We start from the raw sequence: 26,213 nt of genomic DNA, 5'->3' as shown, positions 1-26,213 counted from the left end.
CTCATTTACTCTTAACTCCATTACTTTGTAAATGTCACTTATCCCACTAGAACATGTTCCCTGATTCTCTTTACCAATGGACACTAAAACCCTGGCTCAACAAGCACTTAACAGGCCTGGCACCTTGGAAGGCCAAGGCAGGAGGACTGCTTGAGGCCACACCAGCCTGGGCAACACAGTGAGACCCCCTCTCTACAACAACAGAAAAAGAGCCAGGCATGGTGTCATGTATTTGTTCTTCTAGCTACTTGGGAGGCTGAGGCAGGAGGATCACTTGAGCCCAAGTTTGAGGTTAAACTGAGATAATGACTATGCCACTGCACTCCAGCCTGAGCCATCACAGCTCATATTCCTTGTCCAACTCCACTAAAGTCATCTCTTAAAACATCCCCTCAATTAGTTCTCTTTTGCATATATTTTAATGTAGCATCTCTATGACTCTATGCTACATTTTAAATGGCTGTTTGGCAGTGCAGATATTATTTAGACTTTTGACGAATTCTTAATTATTCAGTTTAGACTTCAAATACTAAAGAATCAAAAGAAAAACGAAACACATTTTCCTTCCCAACAATGACTATAGACTATTTCATATGTGTCTTATATAAAACATATGGGGAGAATGTGAAGAAAAATTTTGTCATATTTTACATATGGATATTAATTTTTCAGTGATATGGATGTTTAACTCTTCTGAGAATGCCTATTAACAAAGTCTGTTTCTTTGCTCTGTATATAAATATACATATATACATTTAAATGTGTCTATACATTTATATATATACATGAATGTTGAAAGCTGTATAAATTAGGATACTTACATCAGAATAAATTCGAGTTCCAATTACACGAGCATAATGTGGATTTGCTTGCATACAGTTACGAGGACAGTATACTCTGAAAAAATAATATATATATATATATTAAGTAAGCTGGTTACTTAAGTCTTTCTTAGTAAAACCACAGAAATGCATACACAAAGTAAGCTCAACATTCTAAACCCTACTCATTTTTTTCTCCTGAAATAGGTCAATTGTATAAACCCAGGCAGTAGACACAATTGCTTCTGTTTATCTGTTTCTATCTTTTGGCATAAATGTGATTTAAAAAAATTAGGAAGCTCTCTAATGTGGGGATTTCAAGCCAAAAGAAACACCAGAAAGCAACTCTATGTATCTGAGAAGTTGGTACCCAATATATCTGTAGAATTTAGTAAACCAATAACTTGGAAAATCTGAATCACTGTCTGCCTCATACATCTCATAGTTTCTCTTCTTTATATTTACATCTTTGGAATCTCATTCAGTTTCATGGTTTTAATTATCATCTTCAAATGGCTGATTTCCAAATTTACATTTCCAATTGGGACCTCTCAATTCCAAACTTGAATATCCTACTGCTTGTTCAACATCTCCACTTAGCTATAATAAACATCTCAAGCTTACCACATATGAAACCAAATTCCTAATCTCCTTCTCTAGTTCCCAAATCTGTTCTTTCCGTAGGCTTCCCATTGCAATAAATGGCACCTCCATGATTCCAAGTGCTCAGGCCAGAAACCTTTCTATCCTCAATCCCTCTCTTAATCTCACACCTTACATTCAACCCATCAGCAATTTATATTGGCTGTACATGAAAACATATCCAAGATCAGAGCATCCCCAAGCACTTCAATCATGGTAACTCTGGGCTCTATCATCTACTGTCTAACTGACTGCAATAGGCTCTTCTAGGCTTCTTCTATGGTCTCCCTGCTTCCAATTTGGCCCTCTCCAATCTGTTTTCCATACTTGTATCAAAACATAAAAGTCCAGCCAGGTGCCGTGGCTCACGCCTGTATTCCCAGCGTGGGTGGATCACCTGAGGTCAGAAGTTCGTGACCAGCCTGGCCAACATGGTGAAACCCCGTCTCTATTAAAAATACAAAAATTAGCTGGGCATGGTGCTGGGTACCTGTAATCCCACTTCTCGGGAGGCTGAGGCAGGAGAATTGCTGGAACCTGAGAGGCGGAGGTTGCAGTGATCTGAGATCATGCCACTGCACTCCAGCCTGGGCAACGCAGCAAGACTCTGTCTCAAAACAAAACAAAATGAAACAACAACAAAAAATGTTCAATTTCAAACACATCATTCCTCTGCTCCAAATATTTCAGTGGCTTCCATCACATTCAGAGTAAATGACAAGAGCCTCAGGAAGGTCAATAAGTCCTGCATCTTCTATCCTCACTGCCTTTCCAACTTTATATCTAACTCCTTTCCCACTTTCTCACGCTACTCCAGTCACACTGGCCTAATGGTTATTCCTCAAACACACACAATAGCCTTCTGCCTTAGAGCCTTTGCATTTATCTTCCTCTCTGCATGGAATGCTCTTTCTCTAGAAATCCCACTGCCTTACTGATATCTGGTTGGCTTAGCTCACTTAAAAGACATTTCCCAACACTTTTTTTGTTGTTCAGGCTCTAATACAATATGACCAAAAGCTTTTATTTAAACATACGATCCAATTATCAATATTTAATCAATCACATGATATTTTTAAAAATCTACTCCCAAAGTTCAAGAAACTGTCAAATGGCACTTCACTTTTAATCAAGTGGCTCGTCTGCATTCTCACACACACACACACACACACACCCATCACTAAAAGGAAACACAAACTAAAACTGGAAAAAACACAATTTTAAGTAGTAAATGAGACTCTCAACATAATTATGTGATAATCATTGGTGGATGATAGCATCAACAATTTTCCTAACAGTATTCTAAATATACTTCAGTTGAAACTACCCTTGCCAATTGAAGCAGATCTTCCTTAAGATAGCTTTTAATAAATAGTTATAGTTCTTATTTCTAAAATTTGTATAACACTGTATACTCTAGCGTGCACATACTTCACATAACATGGAAACCAGAACCATTTAAATATAAGTAATAAATACATCTGAGTTTCTATAACTTTGAATTAAAGGATTGATTGTTGTAAAAGATGCTGTCTGGGGTTTCTGCAGGAGGAAGGGTGTCCCCTTTGACTGGAAACTGGTCCCATTGTATTTGAGAACTGCTAGGCGTTCACTGCTATCCTTACGGTTATAAAATCACTTGCTCTGCATGCTCTGCACTCTATCTTGCCCATATTCAGCTATTGGTTTGCGGAATGCCAAAGTCAGTAATCCGAGTTGAGTTAGTTTCCACTTAGATGAGTTCAGGTAAAACAAAGATTGGGGGAAGTTTTTGCTTGTTTGTATTCCAATCTGTTTTTAACAGCTTGTTACATACTACTGAGAAGGTAGGTACTGGTCCAGCAAACTTTTTTTGTTTGTTTGTTTTTGTTGTTGTTTTTTGTTTTTACCTACAATTTGCTGGTAAACTTTGAATGAAAATGCTGACATACTTTTACATCTTGAGCGTTTAATAAATTTTAAAGATCTAATTGTTTACAGATATACGTAAAACTGGATAACATTTCTTATAATTTTTATAAGACATTAAGTAATAATTACTACAGAGTAACCAAATGGTTACTAAGTAAGTTAGATAGAGTTTATTTTGAATTGTTCTACCCGACATGGAAACTTTCAAGGACATGACTTGTAGGTAAATCTTATTTCTTCAAGGTGTTCTTGAGCTAATGTAATGTAATTTAATTTATTTATTGTCATTTTTTCTCCAGAATAGACTATGCCTCACCCTACTTAAGTGATATGAAATTCTAAAAGAAATGTACCAACTACATGGTTCCCTAAAAGTTATAACCTGTCATATATATAATATCATTATAACCTAGTTTATGAAACTATTACAAATTTTATATGGGAAAAACAAAAGACAATTTTGTTTCACTGAAATAAAAAAACCGGGAGAAGCTTTTCAGACTACTTAAGGTCAATATTATGTATAAATTGTCATTTCTACGGATTTATTATATTGGTAACAGTAAAGGCTAAAATTAAATTTAAAAAATTTATATCATTTTCCCTATTTCGATGTTTTGCCTTCTGAAACAAGCCAAGAAATAGGGAGGTTGTTTATTAATGCTTTACTTGATTTATCCCTTTTGCAACAATATTGATATAGCTTGTTTTGTAGTTACAAAATTACCATTTATTGAGCATCTACTATTGAGAACCTTATGTTAGAATGCTGGACAGAGACTATCCTTATTGTTTGGTCCTCATAAACCTAGTCACATGGCTGACATAAGGCTAGGCATACTATTGGTACTTAGTAGGTATTTAATAAATATTTATAAATTTAAATTCTAAAGTTCCTGTTTTTTTCACATATTACGATGCTAAAATTTACCAGCTTCACCTAGCAATACATCTTTACGTTCTTCTATAAAACTGCAATTTGTAAGTGTAGGGGTCTTGAGAAATCTGAAAAAAAACATTTCTGCAAAACTGTCTAAGACTACAGAGCAAACAATGATTTAATCAAATATGTGGGCCTTATAAGAGCATAATTGGTCAAGCTCTAGTACGGGAGATTGTATTTTTATCACAAAAATATTCAGCATATAATTCATTGGTGAACAAATGGCAAAAAGTATATGATGCACTTCACCCAGTAAGAGGTCCTCAAATTATCCTGCATACTTGGTAATCTGCGGATTTCAGCAAACACAAGCTGAGGACTTCTAAAATTCTCAATTAGAGTGCACCAAGTTAGCTGACCAAAAATATTATAACAGCAGTCCTGCATTAGTAGAGACAAATGATTTGAAAAGAACAAGGCTATGTGTATGTGAGGAAGTCTATTGTTTATATCACATCTGTAACTTAGAAACTGATAGAAAATGAAGTACTCTGTTATCTGAAGATCACAGTCTTCTGTTACAAAGATTCCGTTATGTACCTTGTGAACAGCCAATTCCATTCTTTAAGTGAAATGTTGCTTTCATTGTAAAAGGGTAAGTAATGACGTTTTTCCAAAGTAGGTAAACTTTTCCACAAAAATTAAGCTCCTTAAATTTTTAGGTATGTTGTCAAATTACAATTATATCTTGAAATCTCATTACTAGTTTTTAGAAGTAGTGTGGATATTTGCATTAATGGAAATAGTGCAGATAGAACTAAGACTGGATATATGGAGACATGATTCATTTTTCCTATCTACTGATTATGGATTAAACCATAATACTTCTAACAGTTTTCATCTTAGCTTGGCCAAGATAAATAAAGCTTTTTTCATGATTTTATAGTACATAAATTCTATTATAATTCTGTAAAAGAGAATATACAAAAAATAAAAGAAAGGCAAAGATGGGCTTTTTAACTTACCAAATGCAATCAGATTGATCTAATTTAAAAAACTGTACAATAATGTTAAAAATATGAATTATGCCACTTTAGTTTCTGTTGTAAGAAACTGTTAGGAACTGAATGATTTTGTCCCTTCAAAGTTCGTATGTTGAAGTCTCAATCCCCAATTTGACTGAACTTGGAGACACAGGGCCTTTATGAAGGTAATTAATGTTGAATGAGGTCATAAGGGGGGGTCCTTATCCAATAGGATTAGTGTCCTTATAAGAAGAGATGTAAGAGAGAGAGCTCTCTTTCTCCCTCCACCATGTGAGGACACAGAGAAGGTGGCTATCTGTAGACCAGGAAGAGAGCCCTCATCAGGATCCGAATCAGTCAGCACTTTGATCTTGAACTTCTCAACCTCCAGAACTGTGAGAAACAAATTTCTATTGTTTATACCACCCAGTCAATGCTATTTTGTTACAGCAGCCAGAGCAGACTAATAAAGGACTCTTTGTAGCACAGATGAATATACAGATTACATGCATAAACCCTGATATTATGAAATAGCAGAGAATACTTTTGCATTGGGAGAAAGTACACTCGGCCTGCCTGGAGTGCATGTAGTTTATGATGTTCCATTGCTCCCTCCAGCTTAGCAGTTCAAGATTATACATCTTTTGAATCCCAGAGACACCAGAATTTCAGGCGAAAACAGTTATCGTAGGGCCAAAGTTCCCTATGTGTACACTGGTTTACCTTGGGCAATGTGAAGCAGGCTTATGAAATGGACAGAGCTGTTCCACAGTTGTTTCACAAGTCACAGCCTGAACTGAAGAATTAAAACACAAAACAATGAGTGAATCCTTTGAAAGCAATAACATATTACATAGTACTAAGAAAATAAGATGACGAATGTGCTAACCTGTTACTTTAGAGACTGTGAAGGAATTGGCAGACTGATATTTGCTGAAGGTAGAAATACAGAAATGTTCATTATTTTCATATAGTCATCATAAGCAGCAGCATCATTTCCGGAATCTTTCAAGTCTATGAACACTTAATTTTCCTTTTAAACACTTATTACACTAGACAAGTAGCAATATAAGAATGCATCATCAGTTTTATGCTAAATCCATGTTATCATCAGTTATTAACCAAATCAATACCATTCTTAAGGTGATCTCTTTTCATTATTAATCTCAAAAACTTATAGATAATAGCATAAAGCTATATCTATTTTGATTCCTATCAAAATTAAAACCCTCAAATACTAATTTCCTGCCTCCACAAAACCAAACTATTTATTCTTTCACAACAGGAAATACAAGACAATGCTGTTAAAAGACTACAAAAAATAAGTACCAAAGGGAGTGTACATTATTACTTTTTTGTTCCCCCTAGTATCTAGCAAAATGTCTACAGTAAAATGAATTAACTTCTCCTCTTTACATGCATTATTAAAATGCTGAAATATAAGATCACACACACAATTACACATCAAAATTTTAATTGGTTGATGTATATCCATATTTTTAGAAAAACATCTATTGCAAAAGGTAAGGCTACTTTAACGTGGTACACTCTCTGAATACATTAGCTCAGAACTGAAGGTGTAAAATTTTAACAACTCTTTATTTCTGTCAGCTTCAAATTCAGTATTTAATATTCCTCATCTATAATGTATCCAAAAGAAATAACATTCTCTGAGGCACAAAATATACAACCTATTAAATATAGCCTTCAAGTTTCAAGAGAATTTCTATAATAGAGATAATTAAAAATTAAGAGGAAAAAAAGTAAATAACAGGATAAATGTCCTTTAATGGAACACCCACCGCTTGGCTTCCTAAAGCTAATAACTACTATTTATTACTTATTGAAAGTAATTAATAAATGTTTGCCAAGTGAATAGGTTAATTAATGAATATTTCTATAGAACTTTTGGCCAAGTGTGGTGGCTCACGCCTGTAATCCTGGCACTACGGGAGGTTGAGGCTGATGGATCACTTGAAGTCAGGAGTTTGAGACCAGCCTGGCCAACCTGGTGAAACCCCATCTCTACTAAAAATAACAATTAGTTGGACATGGTTGCAAGTGCCTGTGGTCCCATCTACTTGGGAGGCTGAGGCAGGAAAAGTTGAACTTGTGAGACTCTGTCTTAACAACAACAAAAATTGCTAAAAAGAGTTATCACTAACAGCTAAAAACCACCCATCAAGCCTTTGAATAAGGCTGTATATGCTGGGTGCGTGGGCTCATGTCTGTAATCCCAGCACTTTGGGAGGCCGAGGTGGGTGGATTAACTGCAGTCAGGAGTTCAAGACCAGCCTGGCCAACATGGCTACTAAAAATACAAAAATTAGCCGGGTGTGGTGGTGCGTGCCTATAATCCCAGCTACTTGGGAGGCTGAGGCAGGAGAATCACTTGAGCCCGGGAGGTGGAGGTTGCAGTGACCTGAGATCACGCCACTGCACTACAGTCTGGGTGACAGAGTGTGACCCTGTCTCAAAAAGCAAAAAAAACAAAACAAACAAATGAAAAACAACAATAAAAAAAGATTACATAGGAGATCATTCCACAAATTTTTAAGAGTTCCTAATAGTTTTTTATAGTTATTAATTCTAACTTAACCCCACTGTGAAGATTTCATGCAACTGTATTGTAACAAAAGAGACAATGTCAAATTTCCTAAGAAAAGGCATTCTGTATGAAGTTCAGTAATGTTTACTGTTTTACTTAGAGGAAAAAGACACTAAAAAGGTATTTCAAAAGCCCCCATTTTTCTACTTTCTATACAGTACATATAAAAATGCACAGTGTTTTGGAATAAGGTATTTGGTATACCTTATAGGAGAAACATTAATAAAATTAAATGCTTTTATATTGAGATACTTTTAAATGGACAAAAGAAAGATGACATAGCATAACACATATTTAGAGAACTTTTCAAAATGCTCTTTTCTGTAATGTAATTTATCTTATCAACAAAGTTAATGGTACGTGAAATAAGCCATTTTCCCTAAATAGGACAAGAAGAACATGCAAATTAATTACCCTTCTCAGGGTATTTTCTGTCAAGCTAAAAAATTATTGCTTTACATTGAGAAGTAACTGTAAATTTACACATTTTTAATGCAACTCAAAAATTTGAAGTTTTAGCATGCCCATTACAAGCAAAAGAGTTCAACTTTGTCCTTAGATGCTTTATCTTCTTTCTGTCTAATAAAACTACAAGCTAAATGAGCCTTGAAAATTACCAAATCATTTCTTCTTAAATTATTCTATGCTTTGCTCTTAAAAAAATGTGTTAGCTCATTGTTACAATTTAAAATTATCTGGTCCAAAAGATTATTTGTGTACTTACCCAATTGTCTGAATACCATTTCTATTAGACTTGATGAAATAATGTTTTCTTCCTTGTCTAGTGATATCTACCCAACCACCATCATTGTCTATTATACCATAATGAATTGCAGCTCTACAGATGCTGGATTGCTTGGAAAAAAGTAGGAGATAAAAGGATGTTAAAAATATAAGAGTTCTGCATAAGTCCAAACTATTTACCATTTATATGATTTTAAATTAAACTTTTCTGAGCAAAATATACTTATGTAAGTTATTTTGCACAATAAAAATCAAACATTATATGGAAGGACCCTATCCTCAAATAATTACATTTATAATACTTACCATTTCATAATGTACACTGCCAATAACTTTAGCTTTACTATCCACACAGCCAGCAGGACATTCATACCTAAATAAAAGTAATTGAGCACAAAATTTAGTTTCTCTGAATGTCAGTACAAATTACAAATATTTATTATATTCAGTCAATTAATTTTCAAAATAATAACAAATATTACCTATTGCAGGTTGTTCCTTTGCACTGATCTCTTAATCTTACTTCACAAGAAACAATTTGGGCTATAAAGAAAAAAATACCAAAATAACTCATATAATATAAAAGCAGTTGTAATTCATTATATAGCCTGATGACAAAATTTTTCCATTCTATAAATGTTCAAATTAATAAAATCTTGATGGACATACCATTTAGGTACCTAAGAAATTTTATAAGTAATGTAGAGGTCTTACACATTTGCTGTGTGCTTATGACTTCATTTCTGCTACTATCATCTGATCTTGTCCGGACATGGGTGTCATGGACTTGTGACTGTTGGCGTTCTACTTCATTTGTTTCCTCTTCTCGAGGGGTATAATACCTGTCTGACCCTTCTGTTAGAGAAAGCAGATTTAGGAACTATTAACCCTATTTTACATGTGCACAAATTATCAAATAATAATATACTTTGATACTCCTGTTAACATTGAGAACTAGAAAAATCAGTACTTTTTTTTGCACAGGATTTGGCTTCAGGCGGTTATCTAGGTACTGCACTGGAGTAAATGAAATACACACATAAGCCTTTTAAGTCCTTGATTCATTTATGTTAATGTTTGGCTAATATTCAATGAAGCCGCTTCTAAACTTTGCTTATATTTCAACATATCATTGATTGACTTTCATAATGACACCATGAAATCTACACAGTGATCTAATAAGGTCATGGCTTAGCAAAATCAAATGTGATTTCAATTAAAATCATATTCTTAATATTTTCAGGAGGATCACATTTAAACTTCTCCCAAATGGAAATGTGGCCTAAAGAAGGACTGACACGCCCTTATTATTTATGACAATATCCATCTCCACAGCAAGTTTTTTTTCTTTAGAAGAAAATTCAATGTGCAGAAATTTAAACTTGACAATGGAGAATAATTTCAAACTTTGAATTTAATGGTTTTTTTTTTTTTTTTTCCAGATTGGCCTTTATTAAAGGCTTGACAATGGCATATTTTGGAGAGGCATATTATTTTGATGCATGCCCAAGAACTCAGAACCTAAAAAAAAAGTATGAAGTCACAGGAAAGTCAGCTTTAAGTAAAAGATAATGGTCACTGGGGAAGAGGCAGGCAGGTTGGAGGTTTGGACATAGAGAATATGAAAAACACCCACACAAGGAAAAAATGCTGCAAATACTTCCAGGAATTTTTAAATGGCTTATACAACACAGGGATATATATGGGCACTTCTCTACACATTTTAGTTAATGCATCATTAAGGGGAAAAAAAGAGACACGTGTCATTATGAGCACTGAAAAAGGGCTGTAATTGTTCAAATATTTCATATTATACTCAGTCTACATCATTCCTCCTTCAGTCATCATTAAGAAAAAAAGTACAAGGCAGTAAAAAATGTTCACTTGAATGCACAAGTGCATGACTTTTCACAAAGCTTTGTCATAACAGTTTATCTTTATGTGCTATAAACAGGACACCATATTTACTATTTAAGACATCAAATGCACTTGAGAGTACTACTCAATGTACTACTCAAGTAATATAAAACTAGTTTTACAGTTTTATATAACTATTATACTTTTCTTATTTTAGCATGACAAATTGAATAGTGTGCAGTGAGAAGTGAAAAATCAATATAATTCATTGAGCACGGTTCAATAAGATACACAAAGGGGTATTTTGTTAAAAATGTTTAAAGCACTAAAAATAAATTGTGTTAAATTGCTAAATCCTTTAAAAAAAGATGACAGTTATGGAAATAACTCTAGTCAACCATACATCAAGATGACTTTTAAGAATATAAATATGCTTGTCATTCTGGGGTTATTTCAAAGTAGAATCAGAAAGTTACCTGAAAGAATCATGGAACTTTAAAATTTCATGTTAGTATAACAAACTTCTTATTAATATACATATTTGTAAAAGATTTCTTCAAAATATTTGAAATAGAGTTCTAGAGACTTTTCATGTAATCATTAAGTGTACTTCTGGCTTTTTAAAACATAAGTAATGCAGAAGCTGGATTAAAGTATAAATCAACATGAATACTATAACACAATAGCACTTACCTTTGTAGCACAGATTTTCTCTACAGCCCCCTCCAAAGCTGGGTGGGCAAGCAGAACAGGGCCGCCCATGTTTGTAAGGGGCGTGGCCCCACCAGTTTCCCCTTTAAGAGATGATATGCTCTATTAAAAAGTAGTCTAACGGCATAATTTATAAAATATTGTGAAACATCACTATATATGAACATTCTAAGTAATTATTTTGGTGTATAGATTTAATACATTTATATAATTTATTACAGAGCCCTTTTGGTTACTAGGTTTAAATATAAATTACTGCCTCATTTTGAAAATTTCCCAAGTAAATTAAAACACATATTGTTAAAAATTATGAAATCAAACTTTTGCAGAAAGCCAAACTCTGCCATGGAATATTCACTATATTTCATTTGCTTTAATAAAAACCCATTATTAAACTTGAATTTGACCCTAAATATGATTGTGTCACATTGTTAACATAATCCCTTAAATGGTCTTTACACAGATGAAAATACATTTCTCAATTAATGTATAGTTTTAATATCTAATAAATAACAATTATTCATTATTTATGGATAGCATAGTTTAGTGAGTAAAACTGAATACATAAAAATATGCTTCCTATATCCCCAAAGATTATACTTTCATATTTCATATCCCCCTTTATGCATTTATTTTATGCATGAGGCAACTATAATTGTTGCCATATTAAATAAACAGAATTAAAATAATACGCTTCATTCAGTGATACACACGGAAAATGGGGAACAATCAGGAACATAAAGGTATTTTCCTTTTGTTAAGAAAAATGTACATTTGAAATAGTGTTTTGTCTACTCACTTTGGGGAGTAATTGCACACCAGGTAGACAGCTTTGGGCCATATCTGCCCCCAGATGTTCATGTTATTACACAAATTAATGGCACAACCAATTCTGCTACTAGTTGCCCACACCACCTATATTAGAAAAATGAAAGGCTCAGAAAAAGCAGGCTGAAATCAAATAGGACAACACTTCTGAGAGAAAAATGCATAAAATTTGAATGTGAGAAACCAACGTTTATCATTCAAAATGAACTCAGATCAAATCAAAAAGGGTTTTTTCCCCGAGTCTTTGAGTAATACCTAGTTTAATTTTAAAAAGAGAGCTACAGAAAAATAACTGTGTCTGGTTACAAAATGCAGGCATTTTCAAAAGCAAACTTAGTAAATAATTCAAAAGTTACATCCTCACGAACCTAATGTCATATTAACATTTCTATGAAGAAACTTTTCTGACAAAGGAACAGAAAATCACAACCTACACAGCAAACACTGGAGCAAAAATTTACATGTTCAGATTTCTTATACAACATGATCTTTTCATCATGCCACAGGTTATCAGGTAGTTTGATGCTGGTCAGTCTTGTCACATGCAAAAGCATTCAGAACAATTAATCTGCTTTATATTCACTGATAATAAGTCTGATCAGCAGTGAGCTTTATTTAGTTCAATCTGCCTTTAGTTGTTTGATTTGGAAATTTAGAACATACCAATTGTGAACATGAAATATAAATATATATATATATATACAGATGTTGCATATGTAAATATTGAATGTCTTTGGTAAATAAAACTATATTTTTATTCCTTGAGATAAAACTTTGACATTGAAGATGGTCAATTTCTCCCCATATTACTGGGGCCATATTAAAAATGTTTGATATGCAAAATCACTGAAATAATGTCTTTTTAAGTAGATGTTTGGACTTTTTTGTGTGATAATTATTTTCATTGTTTATAGAAATTTGTAAGCCAATTCAACATAATCAATATTCATATAATTTTTTTAATAACCATATTAAATGATATAAGAAAGACAAGTTCACTAGCCTAATTTCTTTCATAGTTACATTAACTATGAAATTAATAGTTACATTAACTCAATTTGGGGAATTAAGTATAATACCCCCTAAACATACCTGTGTATAATGTGTACATACAGGACCAGAACACCTGAATGGACAATATGGGTTGCATTCATGTTCATATGGGTAGCTAAAGTCTTTCACTTCATCATACCATGCTTGTACATGAAACGTCGGGGGCCTATATCTATTAGAAAGAAAACAGTCACAGAGGGCAAGCAAAGTTGGAGAAAATACAAAACTAAATATTCCAAAATACATAGATATAATTTGCTAGAAAGATACTTTGGTGTAAATGATTAAACTTAAATATTTATGCCCATTACATTACTAATAAATTGATGATTTAAAGTCTAAAAAATTGCTGATTGTTCTGGTATGATATTTATTTTTTGTTACTTGTTTCATGATGATTTTTCTTTCAAGTCTTTGAAAAACTGCACTGATGAATTAATAAGGATTTCATTTTAAACACTAATGTTTTCAGAAACAAAATGTTGTGCTTTAAGATACCTTCCCCAGTGTGCTCCCAAATTCTGTCCAATTGATGGAAGCAAGCTTGCAGGTCCATGTTCCCACAAGCAAGTTTCAGCCCAGGATTCTGCAGATCTTTCCAGCTCTACATCCCAAGTCTACAGTTTAAAACAAAAGCAAAATGTGCACATGTAGCATTTGGACACTTCTTCAGAATATAGCGTTGAGCAGTTCTTACATTTTCTCCTTTCTTTCTTTACAAAGTCAACATCATAGTTTGGATTCTCACCAGACTCAAAAGTCATCTAAATTTTTGCGCTGGCCTCCAAATCAATCTCCATGTCTCTCTCTCTTAACCCTCCAAATTGCCCCACATGTGTTTAGAATTACTTAAGTGAACATGAATATGCTGAAGTGATTCCTCTGTCTAAACACATAAAACAAATCCCCATACACATACAGTCCAAGGTCCGGGGTCCCATTCTTACCTATCATAAAGCATACAAGTCCTTGCTCTTGCTGACATTGTTTCCTCTGCCTAAGCATCCTTCTCCCAGTTATTTGTCAGACAGGTCCCTACTCTTCCTTCACAATCCAGCTTTATAAAATACTTTTTCTGTGACATCATATCAATTTTCTTAGATGTAAGCTACCCCTTTGGGACTCTTAAGGCTTTGCTACATTTCTTTGTTTAGCACTTATTACATTGTAATATTAGTATTTGCTTACATATCTATCTCTTTCATGAGACTGTAAATTGAACGGGGCAGTGCTGCTGGTATCCTTGGTCTATTTTCTAGTGTCTATCATCTGGACAAGGTAACTAATAAACGCTTCTTAAATACATGAATAACAAATCTAATTCTCATAAAAATATATACATAAAATTAAAATTAAATAACTAATTCATTTTTTAAAATAATTTTAAAAGAAATAATTCAAATCACTAAGTTATTTTAGTGAAATGATTACTGAAATAATTTTGCAAGTTCTAGGTTTAGTATTCAACTTATTAATTTGAAAAATATGCAGTATATTATGTGTGGTGGTAAAAACACTGAGTTAGGTAGACCTGGGTTCAATCTTAGCACTACAATTACAGGACTCTGGGCATGTTATGAAGACGGGAAAACAAATCTGGGAATGGAAACTGAGGACACAACTTAAGTGACAGTGATGAAGCTGGAAAAGAGTAGACAGTGAAAAGATGTTTAGGAATTTAAATTCCTAGAACTTGATAAATCGCTGGAGTAGGTGGTAAGGGAAAGAAAAGGTGAACACTGACGATACTACCAAATTGGAAGAAAGGAAATAGGGAGAAAGAAATAGATGGTTGTAATAGAAATGTGTGTCTAGGTATTTCCATGCATATTTCAAGGGTGATGTATGAGGGCACATATGCCAAGTAGAGAGTAGAACTATATGACTGGGGAGCCAGAGGAAAAAATGTGCTCTGAAGATATGAATCATGAAGTTATTCAACCAGAGATAAATTTATTTGGGAATATGATATAGAATGAGAAGAGGAATAAAAAGAAAATTCGGAGGTTATCAAAATCTAAAGGGAAAAAACTCCAACAAGATAACAAAAGAAGTCAGGCAAGACAGAATAAAAGAGGTTAAAGAAAAACTAATTAATACAAAATTATAGAAGTAATGAGAGAGAAAAGATATTTTGGGAGTAGAGAATGGGTAACAAGTTTGAATGACACAGAAAACCAAGATTTCCTAAGCACTAATTCCTGACTAAAAGCAACTTCAGATTAATGATGGGTGAAGAAATCAGAACACAGAGCATTAATAAGTGAAGAGAAAGTACGGAAAACAAATGTGAGTTATTTTCTCAATACTTTAGATAGGAAGAGAGATGTGGCAGAAGCTATAGATGAGATGCCAGAGTCTAGGGAGAACTTGTTCACTTGCTTTGATTTTTAAAGGAAACAGGAAATCTAATCACATCAATACGCCAACAGGAAAACACCTTAGGGACAAAGAGGCATGGAAAAAGAAATGTATGTTTGAGGAGAAGAAGATTCCTAATTCATTCATATAATTTTTCATAGGTGAACATCCCTCCCCATTCCATTGTGGTACTGAAATACGGATCAAATCACAAAGGAAAATTTATACAAAATTAGAATAAGTTTATCATTAGTGTATCTTAATTTTCTAGCAAAATACAAAAATAGTGTATTTATATGCAACTAAAAATATAAGAGCAGCAAGAGTTGTTGCTTTTCATAAAAGTTTTAATTTTACTTTCAATTAGTGTCAAATATTCGAGATGACTGGTTTTAAGATATGGACATTAGACACAAATGCTGTAAACAAATATTATCAGGTAAGCACTTTATTTGCCAATTATGGGCATTTTATAACTTTACCATTTAACTTTGACCTAATTTTATAATTATACATAATGTTTATTATATAAAGTATAATTCAAGTTGTGGTCACTATTTGTCCAAAGAAGAATTAGGTAAGAAACAATGAATTTGGCTGAAGTCCCAGAAAATGGGCAAAATGTTGATTTCCTTTTGTATCTAGAAAGTTGGAGAAGTAATTGTCTCTCAAAAGCAAGCAGGTTTCCAGGTGGAGTTCCCTAAAGACATAGGTTGTCTTTAAGGGACAAATTATTATCTGCAATCCAGGAAATTAGATTCTTGCAGAATTCTCTAGTTATACACACGATATAACTATACTTACCTGTAGGGTTTTTTTGTTTTTTGTTTTAATATATCAATCTCATATTCAAAGAGTAGCCAGAAAATAGGAAAAACAGAAATAGTTCCTAGAAGGCTAAAAATAATTGGCTTTGAAACAATTGTGATGGTTTTAAAATGCCCTTTCCACCAAAGGTGGAGTTGAATTCCCCACTCTCCCCTTGAATTTGAGCTAAATAGTGACTCACTTCTAATAAACACAAAGAGGCTGGGAGACTTTGGGTAGCTAGGTTAGGAAAGAAGGCTTCTGTTTTTAGTTTGTTTGTTTGTTGTTCCTGTTAAGACACATCATGATAGACCTAAGCCAATGAATTAGGAGTCCAGTTACCATGAGTAGATAGCTGGAAAGAAAATATGGAGAGACCACAGAGAATGATGCAGATGATACTCCAGAGATGTGAGTTTTCCCAGCCAAGGCATGTGACCTGTGAGTTTACGAGCCCTCAGATGATGGCAACGCGTCAGGGCAATCGTGAGACACCTCAAGTGAGGACCATTCAGCTGAGCTCTTAAAAGAATCCTTATGGCCTCTCCTCAAGTTCAATTTACTCTCGTTCTCACATATGATTCTACAATCTTAGGTGTCAGTTTTCCCTATGAAATTGAAAATGGATCATTTTTAGAAAAGATATACAACTAGTTCCACACTAGTTTAATACACTACAGCGTATCTAAGTGTTTCAAGTTTGCTTATATTTCTGTTGTATAGAAATCAGAATAAAACATAAAACATATCATTCAAATACTTTGAGCTAATTGTTCTTATTTGTAAATTTGTTAGCTGAAATAGAAGGTCACTTTGAGGACTAAAATTCAATGTTGAATATATACAATGCATAAGCTGTATTTAAGGTATGATTTATGATTTTATTTAATCCATTAAAAATAGTGGGAAAAGCATACTGAATAAACTATAATATTGCTAAAATAAGGGCATACATTTTTAATATAAGTGCTGAAGCAGAGGGGCATGCAACCAAAATTTAGTTCTTTATCAATATTAATATTAATTAGTGACTAAAAGTAATTATCTATTCATAGAATCGAATAAAGCATAGCTGTTTAGGTCAAGTTCAATAATACAAATCAAGTCTTAAAAACTTATTGAAAGAAATTCTACTATGACTTAACAATAAGCATGGTACATATTTTTTAAAGCTACAACATATTTCATGTTTTAAAACTGCCAATAAGTTATACCCACTCCATTAAATGTAGGTTAGTCTCTATACATTTCTATTTAAAATCAGGTTTGCAAATTAAATCAAGATAGCCTAAAGAGCTTCTTTTATTCTTCCTCTGAACTATTTACCCAGCACTAATTTAAAGTCAAACCACACTACAATTACCATTTCTCTATTAAATGAGTAGTTGGGTACCCATTTCTATACACGTGAGGTGTGCAAAAATGAAAACAACTCTATTTCCCAACTACATCTGAAAGTTGTTCCTTCTTAGAGCATTGCAAAGGCAGTTATGCTGGAAGTCCAGATCTAGGCTGGAGGCTCTAAAGTCTTACTTTTCCACTATTGAAAGCTGAAAATAATGATAGAATTATTTTTAAAACTGTCTCTTAGAATTTGCAATAAGTTTTGAACAATAAATTCCCCAAATATCCTTCTTTTGAGACACGTAAGTGTACATGCTTAACTCAGAAAAGCACTCCAATATCTCTAATCCTACCTATCCCAGTTCTGCGCAGTCAAGGGCTGACAGAAGTAATGACACAATTATGCTTTAGTTTCCAATGGTGCTGAAAATACCCCTTCTTTAGTGCTGTGTGTTCTGGACCTATATAAGTCAAGGGCATTCGTGATCAATTTTTTTCTTCTTTTATTATACAGACAGAGACAAAAGTTTGCATTGTTCAAATGACTCAAACCATAAAATACATGGAACACCCTGGAAGAGCTCTCTTTCCCATTTAAATTGTTTATTTCCAAACTTATATCTTTGATTACATCAAGTTTGGTTTCTATTTCCTTATCTCTAACATTACGGAGCTGAAATAAGTCTTTCCAAATTCTTTCATACTTAAATGGAAAAGACTTAGCTTTCCAATTCCATTGTCTGTACTTCATGGTCTCTTAGATGACACCCTGTATTGCTTGTAGCATCCCATAAGAATTAGCTGTAAAATACTATTTCTGGTGACAAAGGCATCTGATGACAATTAAGATGACAATGAAGAGCATCTCTATTACCTAAGAAGCAAAGGCTGTTTTCAAACAGCCGTTTGAGAAGCAGTTTTGTGATAACCAAGGAGATTTCAGATTTTCTAATTACGAGCCCATGACAGCAGAGCTCAATTGTTTCGAAGTATTTGTTTTAATATTGTTCATAACAGATAAATGCAACAGAGAACCTTCAATAAAACTTTCCATTTAGTTGAATAAGAAGATAATCTTAATGAAAATTTAAAACCAGGCCTTTCTTCAGTTTAGTACTGAAAATATGATGGTAAAATATTTGAAATAAAACAGACTTCTAAATATAATTTTTTGCACAGCTATCAGGAATACCAGAATTTTTCAAGCAGCTCATGAATGCAGAAGTGATTTGAGAAAATCAAAGGCATACAGAATTATCTTTTTAAAAATACTGCTTTAAAATATAATTCTTGCTATGCTACCACTTCTGAAATAAAACAGGTTTGTAAATCATCCATCTTAATTCAATCCCTCCCCGAATCTTTTGTTTTCCTTTTTAAATCAGAAACTACAATCCAAGAATCTGATAGAGTAAGTTGTCAATGTGATCCTAACTACAGCAATAACCTGACTTCCAAGATATCCCAATAGTTTGTTATTCTATGAAAATAACACATTGGACAGTTCAGAATACATCAGATTCAAATTCCAAATATAATGACTCATTATAACATCTGTAAAGCTACATAATTTTCTCCCAAACAGACATCAATGAAATAAATAAGTAAATAAATCTGTGTGGAAAGAGTGGGAGATGCTTTTGTGACTAAATCATCTGGTATTAAATGCACTATGGCAAGCAGCTGTATTGCATTCCTTACAATTCAATTACTTCAGGTATTTTAAGTGTGCTTCACCCATTCTGAATAGACTTTGTAGTTATAGGGAAAATGCACGAGGCTCAGATTTCAAAGGAAACACTTATGTTACAGGGCACAGTGACTTTGCCAACTACTGAGAAAGAAGCATTACCTTAAGGCAATGCACAAATTAGGGTCTCCTGCAAATTGAGAGATGTGAGGCATGTGTGGCAGTGTTTCACTTAAAATCTAAAACAAAGGCTTAAAACCTTAAAAAAATAGCACCCACCCTAACAATTTAGAAAACTCCTCTATATTTTATTAAAATTAAAATATCTTTTGTAATGGAAATGTAATATGCAGATATACTCACAAGATTATTTCAATTAAACCCACTGTATCAATATATACAGATATCATATTGAACATTACATCAGATGCATGACATAGGGCTTACTGTCTTTGTGGGACAGCAAAGCCATTAATTTTCTACAGAATTACAATCCTTACATTTTCTATAGAATTTCTACTGATTAAGCTCATCTCATCTCAGTGTCAAGGTCCCCCTCCCCAAGTTTGACCATACCTTACCTACCTCGCTTATCAAGAAAATCCTTTAGTAATTGCAAATGTCTCATATAATTGATGGTACTTTAAGTCTTGATCTATACATATTTTTTACTTCTTGATCTTTAAGTCTGCATCTATAGACATTAGGCCATTTTATAAGAATAAACATCTGTGTTCAGTTTACTCATAACCCAGTAAATTTTATATAGATGCAGGATTGATCTAAAAGTCAAGTCTATAAAAATGCATGATAGGAAAACTCATTAAAAAATCCCTCTGCAGTATCTACTTATGAATTAATTAGTTCATGTTTCATACTCAAATATCAAAATAACCATAACTTAGGTTTTGAAAGTAAATAAAAAATAATTGCTTTTGTGTATTTATGTAGGGACACCAAATTTTCAAAATGAAATAAAAAAAAGATCTAACAAGTGAAAAACTTCTTGGACGAAAGAAGAAAGTTTATGGAGACATAGAAACTGAAATCTACAATTTGACATCCAAACTTCAATTTAAACCAAAGATGACTAATATAAGAAACATTCAAATGTATATTTACATACTTTTAATGAAACGGCTATGTTACATTGCTCAGTGTCTCTATATTGCTATATTAAGAATTCTGTGATAAGTTTTCACTAATAATTCTTGCCTCAAGAATGATAAATTGCTGTGCCTGCAAACAGGCAGTGAGAGCTACAAACAACATACAGTTTCCTGTTTTCCATGAATGCCATGAAGCTCAAAGCTGGTTTAGGAACCATAGCATCCTTAATCAGATTTTTAGGCATTCCTCAGGAATATGACTATAGCATTATTTTCCTCAATATTAAAACAATGACTAAAAGGATGATTTTTTAAAGAATGGTTTTCAAAAGTCCTTATGTAAAACTCTGAGAAAGAAGATGGTGCTAAATATTCATTTACCCCACAGAGTCAGCTCAGCCCCTTACTGCCAATTTCTACGTCTTCACAAGATAGCTCCACATACTGAGTTACCTCAGGCTCTCCTGCCCCCTGGCTTCTGGTTAGATTTGACCAACAAAACACACAAACAGGAATTCCGAGGGTGGAAGGTGAATTTCAGAATGTGTTGCCCCTCTGAGTCCTCTAGGCCTCACTGCAATGGTGACAGGGTCCTCTCACACGACCCTGTTTCCAGGCACCTGTCTTCACCAGCCTGTGTCAGGACCACAAAAGCCTGGGCACCCTGCCACACCCCATGGCCCACCTTAATCCTGCCCACAACTCTGCATATAGGCCCTTCATTATTATTATTATTATTTTTTACTGTTGAACCCTAGTTATTGTGGCATTTGTTTCCTGTTGAGAAACAAATATTTGAAAATAAAAATCTTTCACAGAATTTTGATTAGCAAACTGCCTAACAACTTGTTACCTGACACATACTAGATCTTAATGAATGCTCTCTTCTTCCCCTGTTCCTATGAGAATCTGTTTGATTTGCTGTAATTAACATAGCCCGTCTCTTCACATTTGGAACATTACTGGTATTTGTATGAGTAAGAGAGAAATTAAAATTCAAAATTTTGAATGATTAAAAATAAGATAATCACTGCTATCTAAAGCTCCAACGAGAGAGTAAACAATCTTATAATTCATGTTTAAGACAACATGAATTACAAAACAAAGGTTGGAGTAAGTTACTCCTAGCTTTGCTGCAAATTCTTAAGAATTAGCTAATTTAATACGTTAGTTAAAAAGAAATCTTTCTGAGATTCATTTCCAACTGAAGTCTCCAAGTACCCCTGAGGTTCAGGTGACACTAACATACATACATTATATATAAAAAACATTTTTTAGGTCAAGAAAGGTCAAGAAACTCAAAGTCTGGAAATAATTTGTAATAAATGTTTCACTTTAAAAGGTCAGACTAATACTGTCATATTACCTCAAATAAAATGCTTCATCATAAGAAGCAGATAAGACAATGGAACAGTGCTATGCTGCTCAAGTCTGCCATGATTCACACTTGACAGAACAAGGTTGTTTCCACATTTGGGAAAATCTGACCAAGCCTAAATATCTCCATAATTGAGGCTTAGATCAATTCACACAGATTGTGACAGCCATTTCCTCCCCATTGAATCAGCTGGATGCATATTTTCACAACAATCCCTTACTGATGAGGGTCTCACCATATTCCCTTCCACACAATGATGGTAACCTCTACCAAATACTATTTCAAAACATACCTCTTCTAAGAAGCTTTACTCGTCACTGCTTTATTCTGAAATTTTTCATGATTTATATGCAGTGTAAAATATATTAATTTGTACTTCTTACCATACTGTGACTTACATTTTGAAAACAGTTCATCAAGAGTTTTGGCATTCTGATCACTGTATCTCCTGGAAGATCCTATTCTGAACTTCAGAGGGCTTCTGACCACCCCCAAATCGTGAGACAGAGACGTCAGAAACCCAGTGCAACTCAGAAAGTCACTGAAATCCAGTGATAATTTAGCCACCTGTCATGTTTACTAAATGAGTTTGCATTAACCCAAAATGAATGAGTTTGCCCTAAGCCAAAAACTATTCTACTTAAAAACATAAAATTTTGTTTTATATAAAATTGTTTTATATAAAATTATTTTTTGCCTAAATTCATTTTTAAAATATATAAAATTGTTTTACATAACTATTTTTTATTATGTTTTACATAATTTTATATTTTTCAATAGAGTGCATCAGGATATGTAAAACAGTATTTACATATCACGTCAAGCTTGCAATGATATATAATTATGTAAAACATTTTAGTGAAAAGCTTTCACTAAAAAGAATGCTTTTGCAATTTTCTAATAAAACTATTTTGTCAAGAGAGAATTAAATCCTTTTCATTCTGTCCACTTTAAATTGTTGTTGAAAATCTCGTCATCTTTTCATTTTTTTCATTCATCCCATTTTGTTTTCCTTCCGGCTAACACAAACTGAGCTTAAGGCATGTGTCAGCCACACAACTGGGGAATGCAAAGATTACCATGGCACAGTCCCTTCCTACAAAGGAATGTGAGGCTAGAGAAAGAGACAAGGATGTAAACACTGCAAGCAGAGGCATGTAAAGGAGGCTATGGAAGCCAGGAAACTGGGTCTGGGAGGCACCTAATTCTGTATGGAGGGTTTAGACAAAAGCAGGTTAGGCTCTAAGTGAATCTTAAAGGAAGTAGAAATTCATTACAAAGAAAACAAGGAGGGCGATAGGCATTCTGACCATCTGCAAAGGGGAGCAGGCTTGGCAAGATCTGTTCAGCATCAAAAATCTCAAGGCATATGGAATAACATGGTAGATGTTCATGTGAAATAGCACTGCTTTGTATTTGTTCAGGTTGTACTCACTTATTCACAGTACCCTTGATTTAGCAGACCTCTTGGCCTTTTCTTTCCACACAGGAGTTCCCATGTTCTTATTCCATCTTCATTCAAGAGCTGCCCCTCCCTCAACACTTTTTTTCATTTTGATTTTCCTTCTCTGGACAACATCTGATCTCATTCATTATTTCAGATATGGATTTAACAAGTCTTGAGCAAGTATAAGATATAGTTTTATGTTTTATTACCAGCAGCCCCTTTACCAGATCGTCCAGCATTTTGGTGGTTACTTTGTATTGTTTGACTTGCAACAACATACAGGGGACATTCTAGAAACACTAAGTCCCATGTTCACTCCTGGTCTTGCCTAATAGCTCATTATCCTTTTATCTAGTTGCTGCCCTCCAACCCCTCATACTTACCCAACTGAAATTCTACTTCCTCCCTTCTTACTCATATGGCCTTTAAGGTTTATTCTATCAGTGGCTGTATTTCACTTTTCACTATCCAGCAGAATTGTGCCATTAACTAACTTTGAGATTCATTTCCCATTTCTCCTCCAATTAGACTGACTTCAACATTAGGCCTTAGAGGAGAGAATCTTATTGTTCAAACTTCTCCAACATTATGCATTATAAGTACTTTGTAAAAAAAAAAAAAAGAAAAAGAAATTCCATTTTCCTGCCTTAACAGTTACAGTCACTACCTTACATAAAAAAAAGGGAGGAGGATGTGATAGTTGAGGAGGGAGAAAATAAAGAACCTGTATTTTACAATTATTCATGTCCCAATTTAAACCTCACTTCCTCCAGGAAGGAAAAGCCTTCTACTTAAAATGAGGTTGCTAGAACAGCAGCCACCACATCACCCGGCGGTTTGTTAGAAATGCAGAATATTGGGGTTCCCAGACCTATTGAATCGAAATATATATTTTAACAAGATTCTCAGGGGATTCATATGCATATTAAAGTTTGAGTACTATTAGACAAAAGCACCCCTTATTTCTACCCCCAGAAATCATACCTACTTGCTTTGCCATGACAAAAATATGCTTTCTATCTTTAATATTCTGCTATTTTCAAAACATGTTTTGGCTTAAAACTTAAAATATAAAGCACGCATGTCTTACTAAATAGACTGTGTCCTTTTTCAAATGTTTGTCTTTGAGTTTTATGAGCTGCCATTATAGAAAATCTGCTGTCTTTTTCCCGATAAGCATGTATGTGTAAGTAGTAGACTTAATCACACCTTACTGATTCTGTTAACAAGTCAAAAGAAGAAAAAAGTAAGCTTCGCCAGATCAGTTTCAGCTTCTTATTTTTAGCCAGTTTAATAACCCGGTAATCCAAGTAACGTATTTGGGTCAACAGTTCCATAATTTTCATAATTTAGATTCCTGTACAATCATATGTATTTAGCATTCAATTGCAATATGAACCCCAAACAAGCTATCTGGTATGTTTCTGTACTAGATCCATATTATCTAATATCTGAGTACTTAAAAAATTAACCCATTACTAACATGTCTTTGATTATCTCTTTCTAATCTCCAGATGTTGCCTAGTCAAATGTCTCCAAAGGGCAAGCAGGTGACACCACGTAAAGTGGCTGGATAGAGTGGTGTGACCAATGGCAAATCAGAGAAGAAATTATTACTTTAAATCTCTGATTCTTGTCAATACCTTGAAATAATATAGTAAACTTCTTCGCTGCTATTAAATCTCTGAACTTTACTTTTTTTTTTTTTTTTTTTTTTTTTTGAGATGAAGTCTCTCTGTCACCCAGGCTGGAGTGCAGTGGAACGATCTCGGCTCACTAAAATCTCCATCTCCCAGGTTCAAGCGATTCTCCTGCCTCAGCCTTCCAAGTAGCTGAGACTACAGGCATGCATCATCACAGCTGGCTAATTTTTCTATTTTTAATAGAGATGGCATTTCACCATGTTGGTCTGACTGGTCTTGAACTCCTGACCTCAGATGATCCACCCACCTCAGCAACCAAAGTGCTGGGATTACAGGCATGAACCACTGTGCTGGCTCCATCTCAAAACAACAACAACAACAACAAAAAAAAAATTCAAAATAAAACAGAAATTTTTGTTCACCTAAAAGGCCAAAAAGGATTCTGGGGCCAGGCACAGTGGCTCTCGCTATAATCCCTGCAGTTCAGGAGGCCAAGGCAGGAAGATGACTTGAGCTCAGGAGTTCAAGACCAGCCTGGGAAACACAGCAAGACCAATCTCTACAAAAAATTTAAAAATTAGCTGGGTGTGGTGGTATGTGCCCGTAGTCTCAGCTACTGAGGAGGCTGAGGTGGAGGACTGCTTGGGCCCAGGAGTTTGATGCTGCAGTGAGTCATGACTGTGCCACTGCACTACAGCCTGGGTGACAGAGCAAGTCTCTGTCTCAAAAGAAAAAAAAAAAAAAAAAAGATTCTGACCCATGCTTTTATGTCTACCTTATTTTCTAATACTTACCCTGTTATGGAATAAAATTCAGTCCCATAGTCCTTCTTTGTTAAATTCCAACCTTATTCCTGACTTGAAGACTTTGTGCCTAGTATTTCTCCTGGCTAGAATGATGGGTCTCTGTATCTTTCCTTAGCTGACTCCTTGTAATTCACCAATTCAGAAACGCCTTCTCCAACTACCCAATAGGATTAGCTCCACCTCCCTCATTCTCTATCACCTCACTCTGCTTATTTTCATTAACTTGTCAAACGCTTTATAAACTAATGCATTCCTCAGCATTAAGAACAGCGTCTGTCAGGCCAGGCGCGGTGGCTCAAGCCTGTAATCCCAGCACTTTGGGAGGCCGAGACGGGCGGATCACGAGGTCAGGAGATCGGGACCATCCTGGCGAACACGGTGAAACCCCGTCTCTACTAAAAAATACAAAAAACTAGCCGGGCGAGGTGGCGGACGCCTGTAGTCCCAGCTACTCGGGAGGCTGAGGCAGGAGAATGGCGTAAACCTGGGAGGCGGAGCTTGCAGTGAGCTGAGATCCTGCCACTGCACTCCAGCCTGGGCGATAG

At 34.4% G+C, this 26,213-nt stretch overlaps 1 protein-coding gene across 3 annotated transcripts in view; it reads right to left on the bottom strand.

Annotated features, from left to right (window-relative positions):
• The window catches only part of CRISPLD1 (cysteine rich secretory protein LCCL domain containing 1), a 46,661-nt gene that overhangs the window by 8,220 nt on the left and 12,228 nt on the right, over positions 1 to 26,213 (bottom strand). The window contains exons 1-12 of one of the 3 annotated variants that reach the window (XM_010388030.2): positions 23,208 to 23,459; positions 13,582 to 13,700; positions 13,123 to 13,255; positions 12,002 to 12,117; positions 11,185 to 11,285; positions 9,349 to 9,489; positions 9,117 to 9,177; positions 8,941 to 9,007; positions 8,615 to 8,745; positions 6,172 to 6,215; positions 6,006 to 6,078; positions 822 to 897 (exon numbers count right to left, since the gene is read on the bottom strand). In XM_010388030.2, the coding sequence (XP_010386332.1) occupies positions 822 to 897; positions 6,006 to 6,078; positions 6,172 to 6,215; positions 8,615 to 8,745; positions 8,941 to 9,007; positions 9,117 to 9,177; positions 9,349 to 9,489; positions 11,185 to 11,285; positions 12,002 to 12,063 (756 nt within the window). In that variant the 5' untranslated portion in view covers positions 12,064 to 12,117; positions 13,123 to 13,255; positions 13,582 to 13,700; positions 23,208 to 23,459. Of the gene's footprint in view, positions 1 to 821; positions 898 to 6,005; positions 6,079 to 6,171; positions 6,216 to 8,614; positions 8,746 to 8,940; positions 9,008 to 9,116; positions 9,178 to 9,348; positions 9,490 to 11,184; positions 11,286 to 12,001; positions 12,118 to 13,122; positions 13,256 to 13,581; positions 13,701 to 23,207; positions 23,460 to 26,213 lie in introns of those variants that run through there. The other 2 variants (XM_010388016.2, XM_010388023.2) reach the window with 2 other exon arrangements.

The sequence above is a fragment of the Rhinopithecus roxellana genome, chromosome 9 (genome assembly GCF_007565055.1).
Source record: "Rhinopithecus roxellana isolate Shanxi Qingling chromosome 9, ASM756505v1, whole genome shotgun sequence".
Lineage (NCBI taxonomy): Eukaryota > Metazoa > Chordata > Mammalia > Primates > Cercopithecidae > Rhinopithecus > Rhinopithecus roxellana.
The sequence above is the reverse complement of the archived record's forward strand: the minus strand, read 5'-3'. Positions and strand labels throughout refer to the sequence as shown.